The 15,380-nt window shown below is 43.7% G+C and overlaps 1 protein-coding gene across 1 annotated transcript in view; it reads right to left on the bottom strand.

Moving 5' to 3' along the window:
* The window catches only part of GRIN2B (glutamate ionotropic receptor NMDA type subunit 2B), a 177,724-nt gene that overhangs the window by 78,736 nt on the left and 83,608 nt on the right, over positions 1–15,380 (bottom strand). Inside the window, exon 3 of the mRNA XM_063396134.1 lies at positions 300–414. Within this exon, the coding sequence (XP_063252204.1) occupies positions 300–414 (115 nt within the window). The remainder of the gene's footprint in view (positions 1–299; positions 415–15,380) is intronic.

Raw genomic sequence — 15,380 nt, 5'->3', positions numbered from 1 at the left:
GTCTCAACCATTGAAACTCATGACACAGAGGAGGTATCTTCTTTGAAATGTCAGAAAACTTATATTCAGAGGTTACAGAAAGAAGCTGATGAATTTTTTATGCATGCTAATAGAAGACTGTAATGGCATCCTGCATGGAGAAGACAGCAGCCTGGGCACTGGAGATACCAGTGGTCCAGGATACAAGAAGCAGATTGCCAGCCCTTGATAAGAAACACAGAAAGGTGGGGAGGATTATTTGCTTGAAGCCTTCCCCCTTCTTCCCTGACACAGTTTGAGAATTACCAAACATATCCTACCCTCTCCCACTTCCTCTCCTTGGTCAAAAGGATGATGACTAGCTTTGGATGCATCTGGTATCCGTCCTCACTGAACGACAAATTCCTGCCTTCAAAGGTGACATTGATCAGGTACCTGCAGGAGAGAGAAGAGAGCAAGGAGAACATTAATGCTTGGAAACCAAACCAAACCAAAATGAGACCTTGCCTCCGCTCTTCAGCTCCCATCAGGAGGGTAGGAGCAAACAGTGGAAAATCTCAGAGGAAGGGAGTCAGAAAAACAGTACAATTAGTCCAGAAATTGGGACAATCAGGCAAGGCAGGGCAATTGCCCCCATTTTGTGACTGGGATAGGGAAGTGGTGTACTATGTTGGCTCTCAATACATTCCTAAAAGCAGGTCGAAGAGTCACACACACATGTATGCCCACAGTCCCTGGTTTTCCTCTGACTCAAAGGGCAGAGGGATCCATACCAATCAGCTGTGTAAACACACTCCACAGCCTACACTTCACTCACTCTGCAAAGGGCATTTTGCATGCCATTTGTGGACAGTGATGGGTGACAGGTGAAGCAGTGGCGACAGCCTCCCCCCAGCCCAAATATCGAGGCATTGACTAGGGAAGCAGTGGAGACCAGAGGAAGGAGCAGCACCCCTGCAAGAAACTCTATCCCTATCAGAGCTAGCACACTTCATGGGCCCAGAGTGATCCTGTGAAGGAGCTTAGGAATAGGGATAAGGATGTTAAAAGAGCCCAGTGAAAATCCTTTTCCCTAGGGACAGAGTCGAGCCTTACACCCAGTAAAATCAAACTAAAGGGTGATCAGCCCGGCAGCCAACATCGGTGATTCTCTTTGTCTGGAAAGGCCCCATCACTTCTGCAGATGGCACTCCCTGCTGGGGCATTTCATGTCAGCTGTACAAATGGACAGTTAAACAGTCCAGGCTTCAATCTCATTTATCCTGAAGCCTCCTTACTCAGTTCTGGCAACAGGGAAGACCTTTGAGTGAACTGAGATTACAGCTACACTCATTTCAAGGCCTTGCTGCATTGTGAGAACATGTCAAAGGGGTGTTGCTGTAAATAAGAATCAGGTCTATTGTTTTCTTAAACTGTCAGACCATCTAGAAATACACTGTGGGGAAGAGGAGGTAAATACACATTTCACAGTTCAGTGGTTTATATGACATCTCCATGGCACTCTGACAGTTTACCCTGTTCATATATTTCACTTCAATTCACAATCCTGTTGCACGAAGTAGACTTTACCTTTGTAAACCTGCTCTGGCACCAGTAGCATCATATCACCATGAGAGGCAGTGGTGACCAGGCTGCCTGCAGGGTTAGCCACTGGACTCTGCCCTCCCCTACTTTGCACAGTTCTATAAATTACACAAGCAACATTTCTATTACAGACATCAGAGGTTCTTCTGCTCTATTATACCATGACATAAGGAAACATTTTCTAATATTCAGCTTCAATCTGTCCCTTATGAACTCAATTTGAACCAATTTCAGGAAAATAAATAAGAGGAAAAAAAATCTATTCTTTCAGTGGGTTCATGCCTTCCTACTACCTGCACAAAGAGACCTCCCTGCTAATCTAATGAAAGCATTGTATCAGGGAAGCTTCTTCAAACAAATAAAAAAGCAGGTCTTGATTTTAGTTTCTTCCTTTTTCAATTTTTTTTTGTTCTAACTCCATCAATTAACCAACTAACTCCTGTCGTGGTTGGGGGGGGAGGTGAATTCCTCCAGGGGGATGTGGGCAGTCCAATCAGTGATCAGCTTTTCTGCTGGCACCTGGGTTGGTCACTCGGAAGTTTGGACACGCCTCTGAGGACACAAAGAGTTAAAAGCAGGAGTCTGAGGGGCTCGGCCTCTTTTCGGATCGGGGTGTCAGCAGAGAGACGTGTCAGGTCTCCTTCCCCCGCCTGGCCACGAGGCTGGGTGGGGGAGGGGAAACACGTGGTCGGCTCAGGTAAGCCGGAGCCCCCCCGGGGGTGGGGAGAAGAGAAAGGACAGAACTGGAACTGAGCTGCCCCGTCCAGGATGGAGGGGTGGAAAACTGTAGAAGTGCCTTCTGTGTGTGCTCACCCCCCTCCTCCCCCCCCAAACTCCGGGAGAAGGTGCTCAGCCATGTGGGGGGTTGCCGAGCCTGGGAGTGCCTCGCCTGCAGCACCCTGCCGAGAAGAAACTGTTAACCCTTGCTTGGCAGAAAGAAACTTCTCTTAGACATTGATTCTCATGACTGGTGGTTTTCGGAGAGAGGGAAGCGGCCTGGGACCGAGATGATAAAGCATGATTGGAAGGAACTCGATGGAAGAATGAGAGGAGTAGCCTTGGAGCTGGACTTTTCTTGCATAATGTCAGCCATGGACTGAACTTGACTCTCTTTTGAACATAAACTGCATTTTTGGGTGGATGCAGCTGCCCCTTGCTTTTGCTACAGTGACTGGCACTTGAAGAATTGGAGCGAGCAGAGAAAAGAGGGGGAGGGTGAGGTGGTGCCCTCTGCCCTCAGGGCAGACCTGCTCTTGGAACCCCGGCCCCTGGGTGAAAAGGGGGAGAGCTCGGCATGCAGCATCCTTAAAAAAGCCCTGTATGTAGTTTTGGCCTATGAGACAGCGGTGAGAGCGCTGGACATAGGAAAAAGAGAGTGTCACCTTAGCAGACTTCTCCGGGCGGTGCTATAGGTGACATGGAAACACATAAGGGGTGGACCCGTGTTTTCTGAGGAACAGTCTGTGGTGCGAGAGAGACTCCTCTCTCCCTTGCTGAATTGAAGATTAGTTTGTTTTTGAGTGGTGATTGTTTGATCTAAAACCCAGGGGTTGGTCTGTGAAGAGTGATGGGTGGGGAGGTAGAAACTGGGAGAAGAAATGTTCTAAGAAGTTTTTATTTCTGTCTCTGTGTGTGTTTAAGAGTATTTCTGTCCCTGTTCTTATGTAATTAATAAAGTTTTGGTGGGGTTTTTTTTTGTTTCAAGATTTAAGCCTGCTCTGCTCTGTTCCTGATCACATCCCACAGGAGTTGTTAGAGAAAAAACATATATTCATGGGTGCACTAACATCTGGCCAGTGCTAACCCATGACAACTCCCCACTGTCAAGTGCAATCAGAGTTATGTTTATTTCTAAAGGTAATTCCACACTCGCTCCATGTTGTGACTTTTAAGGGACATGTTCAGCATTGGAAATACAGCCATAAGTGAGCCCAGCATGAAAAATCTGCAACAGGACAATTTTCAAATGCAGACTATTGGTTATTTTCCAATAACCAAAGCCATTTGGAACCCAAACATTGAGCAAACCCCAAACATCCTCCATCTGGAAAATCTTTGCCACACAAATTTTTGTAATGGCATAATACATCCCATGTCAGGACCACACATGGTCTTTTTCTGTCTTTTTTTTTGCCCAGCTGTGTGAATTGTTCTGGTACCGAGGAACGCCAGTCATGGACCATTGCCAGACATGTGCACACTACAAGATCTGGTTAAGGCTCTGGTGGTGGGAGGGATCTTCCAGTGGGCCAAGATTAAAACTTTGTAACTTCTCTGCCTTGCCACCAGAGTAAAGACAAAGAAAACCTCCGAGAAAATGAGGATGCCATTAGCCTGATGGGAGTTACAGCTTTATATGTCAGTAATGAGTAAGCAATGTCAACATCTAATTAAACAAACACCAATGTTAAACTGTTCTCAACCCTCTTTCTCCTCACTCCCAGGAAGGATTCCACTACAGAATCTCCCTTGCACAGCCTGACAAGAAGAGTTCACAGAAATCAGCAACAGATATGAGACAAGAGGGTATCATTTATGTTCATTTTCACTGGAAAATTAGAACCTCTAATAATAATCAAGACAGCATCATCAATGACTCCAATCCTTCGAGCTGCCTTGAGATTTACACTTAAAGCAGCACTAAAATGTCTTGCTTCACACCTTAATGACTGAAATTAGTCTCCAAAACTGGCAATATCACTCTTCAGAGTGTTTTCTCTCCAACCCATTAGCAATATGTTTACAAAAGTTTGCATGAGAAGTCCACAAGAAGTGGCATCTCCCCAGCTTTCCCTGCTCTCCTGTACCTATCCTGCCACCTAACACAGGGATGAAAGGCAAGAGCAGCTCATAGGGAGGTGCAGGGCTTGCTCGGGTGCACTAAGCCTATGTGACAAAGCATCAGGGCTTGAAGGACTCCCAGGCAAGCCAAGTTAGCAGCATGCTGCAAGGCAGGCACACTCAAGTGGCTCTGCCCTCCATCATTACTGCAACAGTAGTCATCCCCTTTGGCAACACTGCTGCCCTGGTACACCAGCACCACTGCTGCCTGCTCTGGCCAGGGGGATTTGTTTCCTTCCTACAGCCTACACACACTCCAGTCCCTAAGCAGGCAAGTAGGGGGATGAGAGACTCCCTGATATGTCTGAACTGAGCCACCAGCTGTAACACGGGCACAACATGAGGGTGAGCAGGCTGTGCATGCAGGTGATGTAAACCAGGAGGAAACTGTGCTTGTAAAAATCTTAATCCCTGCATGTTTGGGACTCCAAGATGGAGAGAGTTAGAAAAAGAGAAAAGGGGCATGGTGGAGGCTGACACAGGCAATTTAATTTAATTTGCTAGAAGCTCCTTTCAGCAAAAATTTTGCTTATGTGGCAATTTTTGGAACTACTTGATGCAGGCACAGAAGAGTTGAGCCCTCCACCAGCCCCAGTGGCAATGCAACAGACGCAATGCCCAAACTCAGACTGGTGAGAGCAAAACATACATAGTCTGTGGAATCAGGCTGACACTGTGAGCCCTGTGGTATGGACAAGCAGGCAGGAACAAAGGGACACGCCCTTGGGCATAAAGCAAATTAGACCCAGGTGGACCTAAGATCCCATCCCAGGTTCTGAGGTAACATTACCCATCCTAGATGTAAGGCTGTCAGCCGTGCAAGTTAAAGGAGAGTGTTTTAAAGGCTGGTTGGCATAGCAAATAGAGCATTAAAACCACATCAGATGGCCAATTTAGGACCAGCAGAGAGATGATGGCATTTTAAATGGTTTCAAACAGTGATGGAGAAAGCCTGGAGAGGCAGATGTGTGGGCTCAGGGGGCTTGAGGGAACACAGAAAGGGTGCTAACCAAACTTTTTTCTGCCCCAGAGACAAGTGTGAAGGAGATGCATGTGAAACCAGCACTAACCACTCCTACTTCTGCCTCCAGTGCCTTGCTTGGAATCAGCTCCTCCTAAGCCTGCTGACTGGAGGAGCTGATTTGGACGTTGCATCGGTTCACTCCATCACATTCCCTGCCTCACATGTGTGCAGCACACACATAAACACACACCCTCCCCTGTGTCCTGTCAGTGCTTGTTATGCTTCAGTGAGACAAGCATTCTGTCTGAAATGGCATGATTATCTTTACATTGATCACTCCCCTGAATAAGACAGACCATATAAATAAAACAGCCTCTCCACAGTCAGCACTGGGGAGTCATCTCAGCAGCCCAGCACCTGAGGGAAAAACAGGGTGTAGGTGGAGGGTGGGAGAAGAAAAGTAGTGGGATATATTTTACCTTTACAGGGTAAAAGGCAGGTGGAATGTCATGTAGGATAAAGGGATGGGGATGCAGACCACCATCATCCCGTCTGGAATCTCACTGTAATAGGAAACACTGAGGCAAATCATAACAGGAGTGAGATGAAAGCAGTGAAAGACCTTTACCGTACAGAATCTGCATGGTGAAATAGCATTTTTTCCCCTAGAGACAGTGTTAAAATTTCACTAGTCTGAAGTATTATGGAACAGACCCACTTAATGCCCAGGAAGGAGCAAAAAACCAAAAGCATGTTACTGCATTTTGGTAGAAGTGCCCACAGATCCAAACCATGTTCCCTCTCTCAGCACCAGCAAAACCAACACAGCCTTGCCTGATGCAAACAACCAGGGAAGAGTAAATCAATCCAGTCCTGCAGCAGGTTCTGCCCATCCCTCACACCTGCTCCTGAAAAAGGATGGACAGACAAAGAGATGGGATGGACTCAAAGGACAGGGAAAAGGGAGTCTAGGACCAGGATATTTATCTACAAATGCGAATTCTGACCTTGAAGGGGCAAGTGATTGACAGATAAAAGACTAAACCAGCACTAACTATGCTATTAGTGCCTTCATCTGAGTGACTGATATAGTGTTGATTTTTTAAATGAGAAAACCGCAATTGATCCCTTTCACTTCTGACTTACACCTCCAATCTCGAAACCCATGGAAAGTTAAAATGATACAGGTATTATTTCTCTATACCATTGCTCAAAATTTCTGTGGGTGCCTCTGCCTCAGAACACAGTCAACTCACACACAAGGTCCATCCTGTGCATGCATGAAGTCTCTTGAGGTAAGACAGGCTCCACAGGATATCAAACCTAATTGTTTACCCCCCCAAAAAGGCAAAAATAGGCTCTGCCTGGGCCTTTGATCAAATTTCATCACGGAATTTGTTCTGAAAATGCTGATCCTGGCTGAGCCTTTCAAAGGTTCTCCCCTTGCCCACTGCCCTGCACTGTCCCTTACACTGCAATGCTGTCAGTGGCTTATGGAGTTGTGAAAGGCAGGCACATCTGGCTACATCTGTGTAACATCTGTCTGGTGTCAGGTACAATTTAGAGCTAAAGGATTCCATGCAAAGGGCATGAGTGAAGCTGATTTTATGTAACAAGAGGCTATTATGAAGAACAAAATCAAAACAACTTTGAAAAATAAATAGAAGCAACCATTGACTAGGAAAATTAAATCTTAAGGGAATGGTATCTCACTCCTCTGCATTTGTTTCTTTCTCTTTCACTATCAGTGGTACCACTGAATATGGGGAGATACACTGTAAGAAAGAAAGTGTAAAAAAGAGTGCTACCAAATTCCGAGTTGTACAGGCATCCTGCACCAGAACATCTGCCAAGACTACAGCCTAAATTACTTCTGGGAATCAATCTGACCAGTAGCCTTAGAGAAATGCCCACAGCTCAAGATTGTTTTCATTAAGCAAAAATATTTGGAGATCATCTAGATTAGGAAATATCCCTCAGACTAAAAGACAACAGAGATTTAAGAGATAAATTTGGTTTGTCTCTGCTGCCCACACCTTTTTAGAAGACAAGAGGGCAGCTACTGGGCTGCAATAAATCAGTGATATTCATCTGACTCCAATGGAGTGATACTGGTCAATCTACTGAGATTGGCTCCTCACCTCTAGAAAGATGATTTTTTTTGGTGTTTGATCCTGACCTCTGAAATAACCATTTCTACTGAACTGTCCTCGCTGTTTCTCCAACATATTTAGCAAAGCTGCTTTGAAAACAATGTGTATTTGTGCTGAGACTTCCAAATGAAAACTCCTATGAACAGTGGAAGGATGAATCTTCTCCATCAGTCCCTCTCTTAATCTTAAAAAAAAAAATTGTACTTCCACTTTGTTTCCCATTTCTTCTATTTATCTACCATGAATTTGTCATTTCAGAAAGACTCTGAGATGACAGTTCCTGGGGACTGAGTATATATCTATGCTGGGAGAATGCAGGGAACAACAGCGATGGCAAGGCTGCTTTCCTACACACATTGCTTGATCCTAATGAGACAGGACCATTCCTGAGAATGAGAAGCAAAGCTCACTTTCCACAGTGTGTGAAGCCCCCAGCCTCCCTCCTAAGAATGTAAGGGGAAACTCATCATTGCACCACAGGAATTTTACTCACAGAGAAGTATCCATCAAGAAGCAGACAGGGTGGGGGAGTCATAGTGCAGGGTCACTGAATTACCCCTCAAAAGGGAACATGGGGTCAGCTCCAACCTCGAGCAGACATGACAGTAATGACATAGGTGGAAGGCTGCTTGTCCAGCTGCTTCAGTGAGCTTCAGAGTTTTCACAATAAATTTCTCCTCCATGTACATAATGTCATCCAGCACCTGATCTTCCATTTACTTTTCATCCTATGCAGTCGCTGCCTTTTGTACTAATGGGGAAAGAGGTGTCATTCAAGCCTAATGGCATTTCAAGTCCCTCTGCCAGGGTGCTGCTTACAGTATCAAAGCCAGGCTGTATGTGACTTGTAGGATACACAAATACATAATAGGACGAGGTAACCCATTTGTGGGAAAAAGAGCAAGATAAATCTTCATTTTGCCCTGTGTGCTATGCTGGTCACAGCAATATTTTGAAATTTCAACCAAAGATTTTTCTTTCTCTCAGGCATCCTGACTAACCTATTTTCACAAATTCCAGATCCATGAAAAATTGTCTGGCAAAACCACTTTTTAAATGGGATAAGAATGTGGCCACATTTTTCTCATGAAGAGGTCAACATTTTGTTAGAAAGGAAAAGAAACATAAGATCTGAAAACTGCAGTAATTTTGGACAAAAGATTAAGCTCCTGGTACCATCATGCTCCCACACAGTTTGGTCTGTTGTGTGACACCTTCCACCCTCTCTTCTATGGGCAAGAGTTCCAATTAAAACACATCTTTGATGTGCCACATGGAAAGAATCCTACAAGGAACAGCACCACTCTAACAGGAGAAGGAATATCACTGAATATTTAGTTCAAGTTTTGTGTAGGAGAAATAGGAAAACAAAATTCCCATGCTCCTAATCACAAGAGACAGCATATAGGATTTCCATGTCAAAATATTCCCTTTTAAACTCAAAATACTTGATTTGCAAATTCTGAGTTCTTCTAAATTTATCTTTTCCTCTTTTTTTTTTTTTTTTCCCCTCTGGAAAATGACACAGTCCTAAGTATCTAGGGAATATACCTCTACAGCTTCTGGCCCCATCCCCATCTTCTGTCTGGAAATAAAACAGAAATAAGGAGAAGTGTTCTAGGAGCATAGTCTGTTAAAGCTGGAAATATCGATAAACATCATAGGAAATCAGTCTATTCTCAGAAAGGTTTTTTTAGCCAGAAAAGCTTTGATAAAAACAAATATACTTCTGAACTGACTCATCAAACCTTTAAGTAACAGAAAATAACTAATTAAAAATTAGTTTTAAGGTCAAAATTGTTACTTCACTGGATAAAATAAAAACTAAATGTTTTTATCACTGGATGAAATAAAAACGTAGTGTTTTTATCACTGGATAAAATAAAAACTAAGTGTTTAGTCCAAAACTAGATCAAGCTGGAAAGCTTAACAAAGTTATTAAATTCCTGCCAATTAGTTTTTTAAAGTATTATTTTTTTATTGCTACATCTTTACATCCTTCCTTATTCATCAGGTACAGATAACATATCACTTTTCTCCAAAGCAAAAATAGTTTTCAATGTACTTCTTCCAGATGAAAGGACTAAAAATCAGCTTACATGGGGCAGTAAAAGCATGGAAAATTATATTTGTCAGAACAGCTGACAATGGGTCATAATTATGTCTTGACACCAACTAACAGGTCACTGATGAAAGACATACCATTAGAATAAAGCAAATACTGAAGTGGTAGGAGATGTCCTTCAGATCTGTTTATCTGTCTTAAGGCATAGTCATACAATCTTTGATAGGAGAAGTAGTCACAGAACAGAAGTCAAATGAGGCTCTTTAGTGATTTTTCAGTTCAGTCTTTCAAGCTCTGTCAATTTGAACAGCTGTAAAAAAATGTTCCAGTTGAACTACTGTCCCTATGCAGTGAATTTAATCCCGCTGACAGCAGCTTTATTTTTCCTAATAATTTTTGTACATCCCCTTGAAATCTCTCGCATGACTGTGGACCATGGCTTAAATAAACTGGCCAAGCAGATGTGCACATCAACAACCTCTTTGGTCTTCTGAAGGTGGTTGGTATGCTGGTGTGGAGTCACCCGTCAGGGCATCTCGCTATTTACATGGAGCTCATTCCAGTTTCTGTCCTTGGAGTCAAGACCATCAAACAGGTTAATGTGTTAGTTTTTCTATAGAGCTTTCAGAACATTTTTGCTTGTGGAAAACCACTCAAATCTGCCAGAAAGGTCCATCTCACAGACAGAAGCCACGCAAGGCTAAACCAGTTGGAGACCGAAATAAATCCTTTTATTATATACTCAGAAATACCAAACTAGCTCAACTTTTTTGACTCAAGGAGAAACCACTAGTGATTTTGGGGTTATTCAAGTTTATCAAGTGTTGAAGGCATTTACGCATTTGTAAGGGGCAATGAATTCACAGTGTTGGCAGGAGCAGAGTCACGCCTGCAAGGAGACTCACTCCAAAAAGTGTGACTGGATTTTCTTGGGTCTGTAGTAGTTTGGCCAAGCTGCCACCCTATCACTCTCTTCCCTATAACATCTCCAAGGAGGAATCAATTCAAAAAATAAATAATCACTCCTGTCTGTAACTGGGAAGGGAGGGTCTGGAGGTTGCTCTTCCTTCACCAGAGGAGCCACTCTCCCTCTGCTGCTATTCCCTCTCCTTTCTCCCTTTTTCTCTCCCTCTGTGGGTTGATGTTTCCATGGAAACGTGTTCTTTAGTGCTGCTGAAATTACACTGCATTTAAAGCATTAACCCTTCCTTGGGCTGAGGAAAGTCTCAGAACTATTAGGGTTTTTTTTTTGTTTGTTTGTTGTTTTTTTTTTTTTTTTTTTTAATTTTTCTCCCTTCCCTTTAAGCTTTCTTATTATTTTTTCCCCCGTAGCATTAGGAAAACCTCTTTCTTTCTGAGAAGACCTCCCAGCTAGCATTTCTCTGACAAGGCGCACAGGATGCAGCACCAATGGAGTAGTGTCTAAATTAAGATTTCTTAATTCTGTGGGGTTTTTCCTACATTGAACTCTTAACAAACTTCTCTCCACACTACATGCAAAGAGGCAAAATGCTGCAGAAAAAAATAAAATGAAGAGTAAGACACAAGGAGAAGCAAGAAAGCCACAAACCAGTGCATGTGAAGAACACAGCTTTGGTTAATAGCAGAGCTCAAATCCTTGTAGTCACACACTGATCGGCATCTTGTTCATTACAAAGTGCCATAATCACAGACTCCCCACTCCTCATGCCTGCATCCTCTTCCTCTTCACAATCCTATCTGTAATTAGTCATCCTTGTCCTTGCTTGTAGTTAGCACTCCAACCACACTCGGTGCAATTAGTAGCATCCTCACCATCAGCACCTTTCCTGTGCGGCTGCTTCTCCACCCAATCTGCCATGTCTGCCACGGTTCCCTTCGGCTCTCTGCTGGCATTTGCCACTTTCATCAGCGCTTCCAACACAGCCATTGCTGTTACACTGCCACCTTCACTGCAGCCAGCTTGACTGCACAACTGCTACTTTCTCTGTTCTGACTGCAACAGCAAGGCTCTGAAAGTCAAGATGTCCCCATTTGGGTGCTCCCTGGACCCCAGGTCAAAAATTACCCAGCAATTTTCACAAGCAAATCCCCAGTTCCCAGCCTTTGCTTATACCCCACCCCCCCAGTCACAGCAATAACACCTCTGTGCACTCCTTTCACTGACATCATCCCTTTTTCAAACACTGGAAAATATAAAAGAGACATAAATACCAAGAAGTTCCTTCCAGTTTTTCACATGGGTTCCTATACTCAGGCATGCCTCCTTTCTGCCTCGAAGTCCCATGTCCTGACAGCTTGCAAACTGCTTTGATGAATTCCACCTGTGTAGCTACAGAGTCCATATTCTCTTGCACCATCTATTTTGGGTTTCCCAACACACACTTCAAGCCTATCCCACCATTCTCAACTCTTGCCCCAAAAGCCAGGGTGTGAAGAATCCTGTTTTGAGCTGGGTGCATATGTAGTGCCATGAGGATGGATCTGTGTGGGAGGAAGATGCTATTCTGAAATGAATTATAAATATGGATAATAAACCCAACCTCAGTCTTTTATGCCTGTCTCTAATGGGTTCCCAATATGGGAGACAGAAATATCATGGGTACATTTTGAACATGGCTGGGAACACTGCCAAAGTCCTACTCAGAGTTCACACATTTACATCATTTATATCATATCCAACTTGTGCCTTGTATTATTAACTTTGTGGAGTGTTTTGTGATGTCATTTATAATCCAGGCTCTGTTAAATCAACTTACATGCCTCTCTCTCACTTCCTTTTGGTAAGAGAGATCCAGGACTACACAAGACCTTGCTAACCATGAGGAGGGTGACTGGTTTCCTGATATGATCAGTGCACTCCTATATTCTCATATAGTGTTCTGGAAAATCTTTTGGGATCCATCCCTGAGGCCTGACAGGTGCAAAAAGAAGAGAAATATTTGCATTCAGGTCAATAATTCAAATCCTAGACCAGACTGGTAGTGACTGAATAATTTTTCCAATTGCTGCTGTTTCAGAAACTTCTGTGAAACACAGAGATAGGGTCCACCTAATAGATGCCCAACACAGCGCTTGAACTTCTCAGACTTCTTCCTCAGCAGTGTTGGAAAAGAGGTTGAAGTTGGAAGTAGACAAATTACCCAGGATATGCAACTGAAGAAATGATGTTTGTCTAGAACAGAGTAAAGGCATATTGCCAAGGAAAAAGATAGAGTTCTGCTGACAGATTAGGCTTTTTGCAAGCATTGCTGAGAGATCAGGCTTTTTGCTTTCTGTGTGGCAGACCACATTCTGTGGCAGTTGGAAATCCATCACCTTCCAGGGATTAATCCAAAAAGAGAGCCTCTAAAATGACCTAGCACTATGACTTCATGGTTTTGTAAATCAGTAGTTTTTCTAACAGTCTAAAAAGACTCAGTGTTATACTCCATCCTCTACTCCACATGTCCAGGCTAGACTCCATGACTATTACGGCATCTGAGATCAGGTGAGCACCAAGTGACTCAGATGCCTGGTACACACAGACAATGGGGAGAGGATGATGATGGTGATGAGTAGATAAGAAGACTACAGCAGGCCACCTGAATGTAGTTATTTATATAAAAATGAAACAGAGCATGCATCCTCGGTGTTAAAGCAAGAAAAGGCTCAACTTCAGCCCATGTTGCTTCATCTCCAGTGAAATAAATGTGCTGTTTTATTCTAGAGTTGCATTTGATCTTGAATTACTTCTCTGCTTCTTCTCTGAGAAAAGGTCACTTTAAAGAAGCCTCAGGCATGATATTAACATTGCATCCAATAAAAGACTCTCAGGAGGTCTGAAATAAGTACAAGGTCCAAATTTGGGATATATTACCTGAACCTTATTCCTTCTCCCTCCTGAAAGTCAGAGTGGGAAATCTGACAAGAATATTTCTTTGCTCAGGAGACTTACAGGACTCCTTGGTCCTAGAAATACTGTGAAAATGGTTTACCAGCAACCATCTAAGCATTCCAGGCCACAGTGTCCAGTGTGGGAAATCTGAACACAAAATGGATGGAAACAAGTGTCCTAGGAGTGAGACCAGAACATTTCCATGGGAAGTGCATCAGAGGGTCAAGCTCCACATCCATTACCATACCACTGCTCCCTCCAGTTCAACCAGCTCTCGGAAATTTAACTATTTTCACTTTTAATTGGTACTAAAGCTAACAAACCAAAAAATAAGCCACAAATCTCATACACAAGCCCTGATATATGTGGACATACCCTGAAAGCTTGGGAATTAGCATTAGCACCAGGTGGAATAATGTGGCCTCTAGTCCTGGTCTCATTCAGTACTTTTGGCTGCATCATTTCCACAGCTCTTGCTACACACATATAATGGCAGCATATGAGTTGTCTGCACCCTCTTCTGTTGGTAGCAATCACTAAAATCATTTCAGAAAAAGAAGCCTCAAGAGGAGGCACTTTTCAGAAATCTCTTACTCCTCCTTTTTCTCCAACATGTTTTGGGTTCTTGTACATCATTGATTCAGACTCCAGATGCCACACAACACAATCCCTTCAAAAAACTGGTCATAAACTCCAATGTCACATAAGCACTTCTCAAAGCCATAACCCTGATGGGGTTCCCATTAGCTGAAGCTCCCATCTAGAGCTTCATACCACCTTCCCTCCAGGAGGACCTCCAATTCCAACATAAAGACCTCCCTCTCACCCAGGCACAAAGTTTCAAAAAGGCAGATACAGCTTTCCCTACCCACACATTAAACTGAAAAGCCAACTTTTAACATGAAAAAACCAAACCAAAAACCCAAACCTCAATGGGTGTGGGGGATCTGAAATTCTTTGTGGATTATGATTTTTCCATGGCAACAGGCTTGAGAAACAGGAGGCGGGGAGGGGGGTGAGGAGAAGGAGGGAATGGGAGGCAGAGTGCTGAGGAGAGAGCAAGCAGCACTGGTACATTGCCATGGAAACCCTCTTCCATCAGCAGCCAACTGCCATAGTCATTCAGGATCCTAGAAATGGACTTGGAGTGGGGCCTGGGAGGTGCTGGGAGAGTCACCTTGCCTGCTCTGAGGCTACCTCCATCCCAAGAACCCCAGTCCCTCTCCTCTCCCCCTTTCCCAACAGCCTTGACACTGCTTCTGCCCTTGCCTCCACCAGACAGAGCCAAATTTGGCCCAGCTGAAGAGTGGGAGGAAATACAAATCAGTAAATGAAACAAGCAGAGCAGGTGGAAAGCAGTGAGGCAAATAGGGGTGATTTTTCTGATAGCCCTTGGTTTTCTTTCCACCTTTCTGGATTAATTTGGACCACACAGATCTATTTGTTTTCACACCCCAGATGGCTATAGAAGGAGGATGTCACTCCTAATCACTGAAACCAAGATGGAAATGTTACTTCCCTCCAAACTTAGCTACCAAGGAAAGAAGAAGGGCTGTTGTTGGGTTCACATTTGCACAAGGCCAGGTCCTCTTCAACTGTATCTGTCCCACCCAGTATAGCACATGTCCCAGCCTACCTTTAAAACATGACAGATGTCACAATATTGTGGCTAAGCAAAAGTTAGAGGAGATTCTGCTAATGGAAATAAGGTACACAGTGAAAATAAGTAAATTCTGCCGTCTAACTCTCATCTGCAACACTTGGAGGGCAGGCAACTCAGTGAAATGAACAACTATTCACACCCTTTTACACATTGTATTTTATCAGAAGCCTTTTGGTGCCATAAGAACTGGTAAAGACAGAGTTTGGAGAAAGAACTTTAAAAGGGCTGGCAAATTCTATGAACTCTTGCTAGTATTTATAGTTGTACCCCTAGCA

The sequence above is a fragment of the Prinia subflava genome, chromosome 4 (genome assembly GCF_021018805.1).
Source record: "Prinia subflava isolate CZ2003 ecotype Zambia chromosome 4, Cam_Psub_1.2, whole genome shotgun sequence".
NCBI lineage: Eukaryota > Metazoa > Chordata > Aves > Passeriformes > Cisticolidae > Prinia > Prinia subflava.
This window is presented reverse-complemented; position numbering and strand designations above follow the sequence as displayed.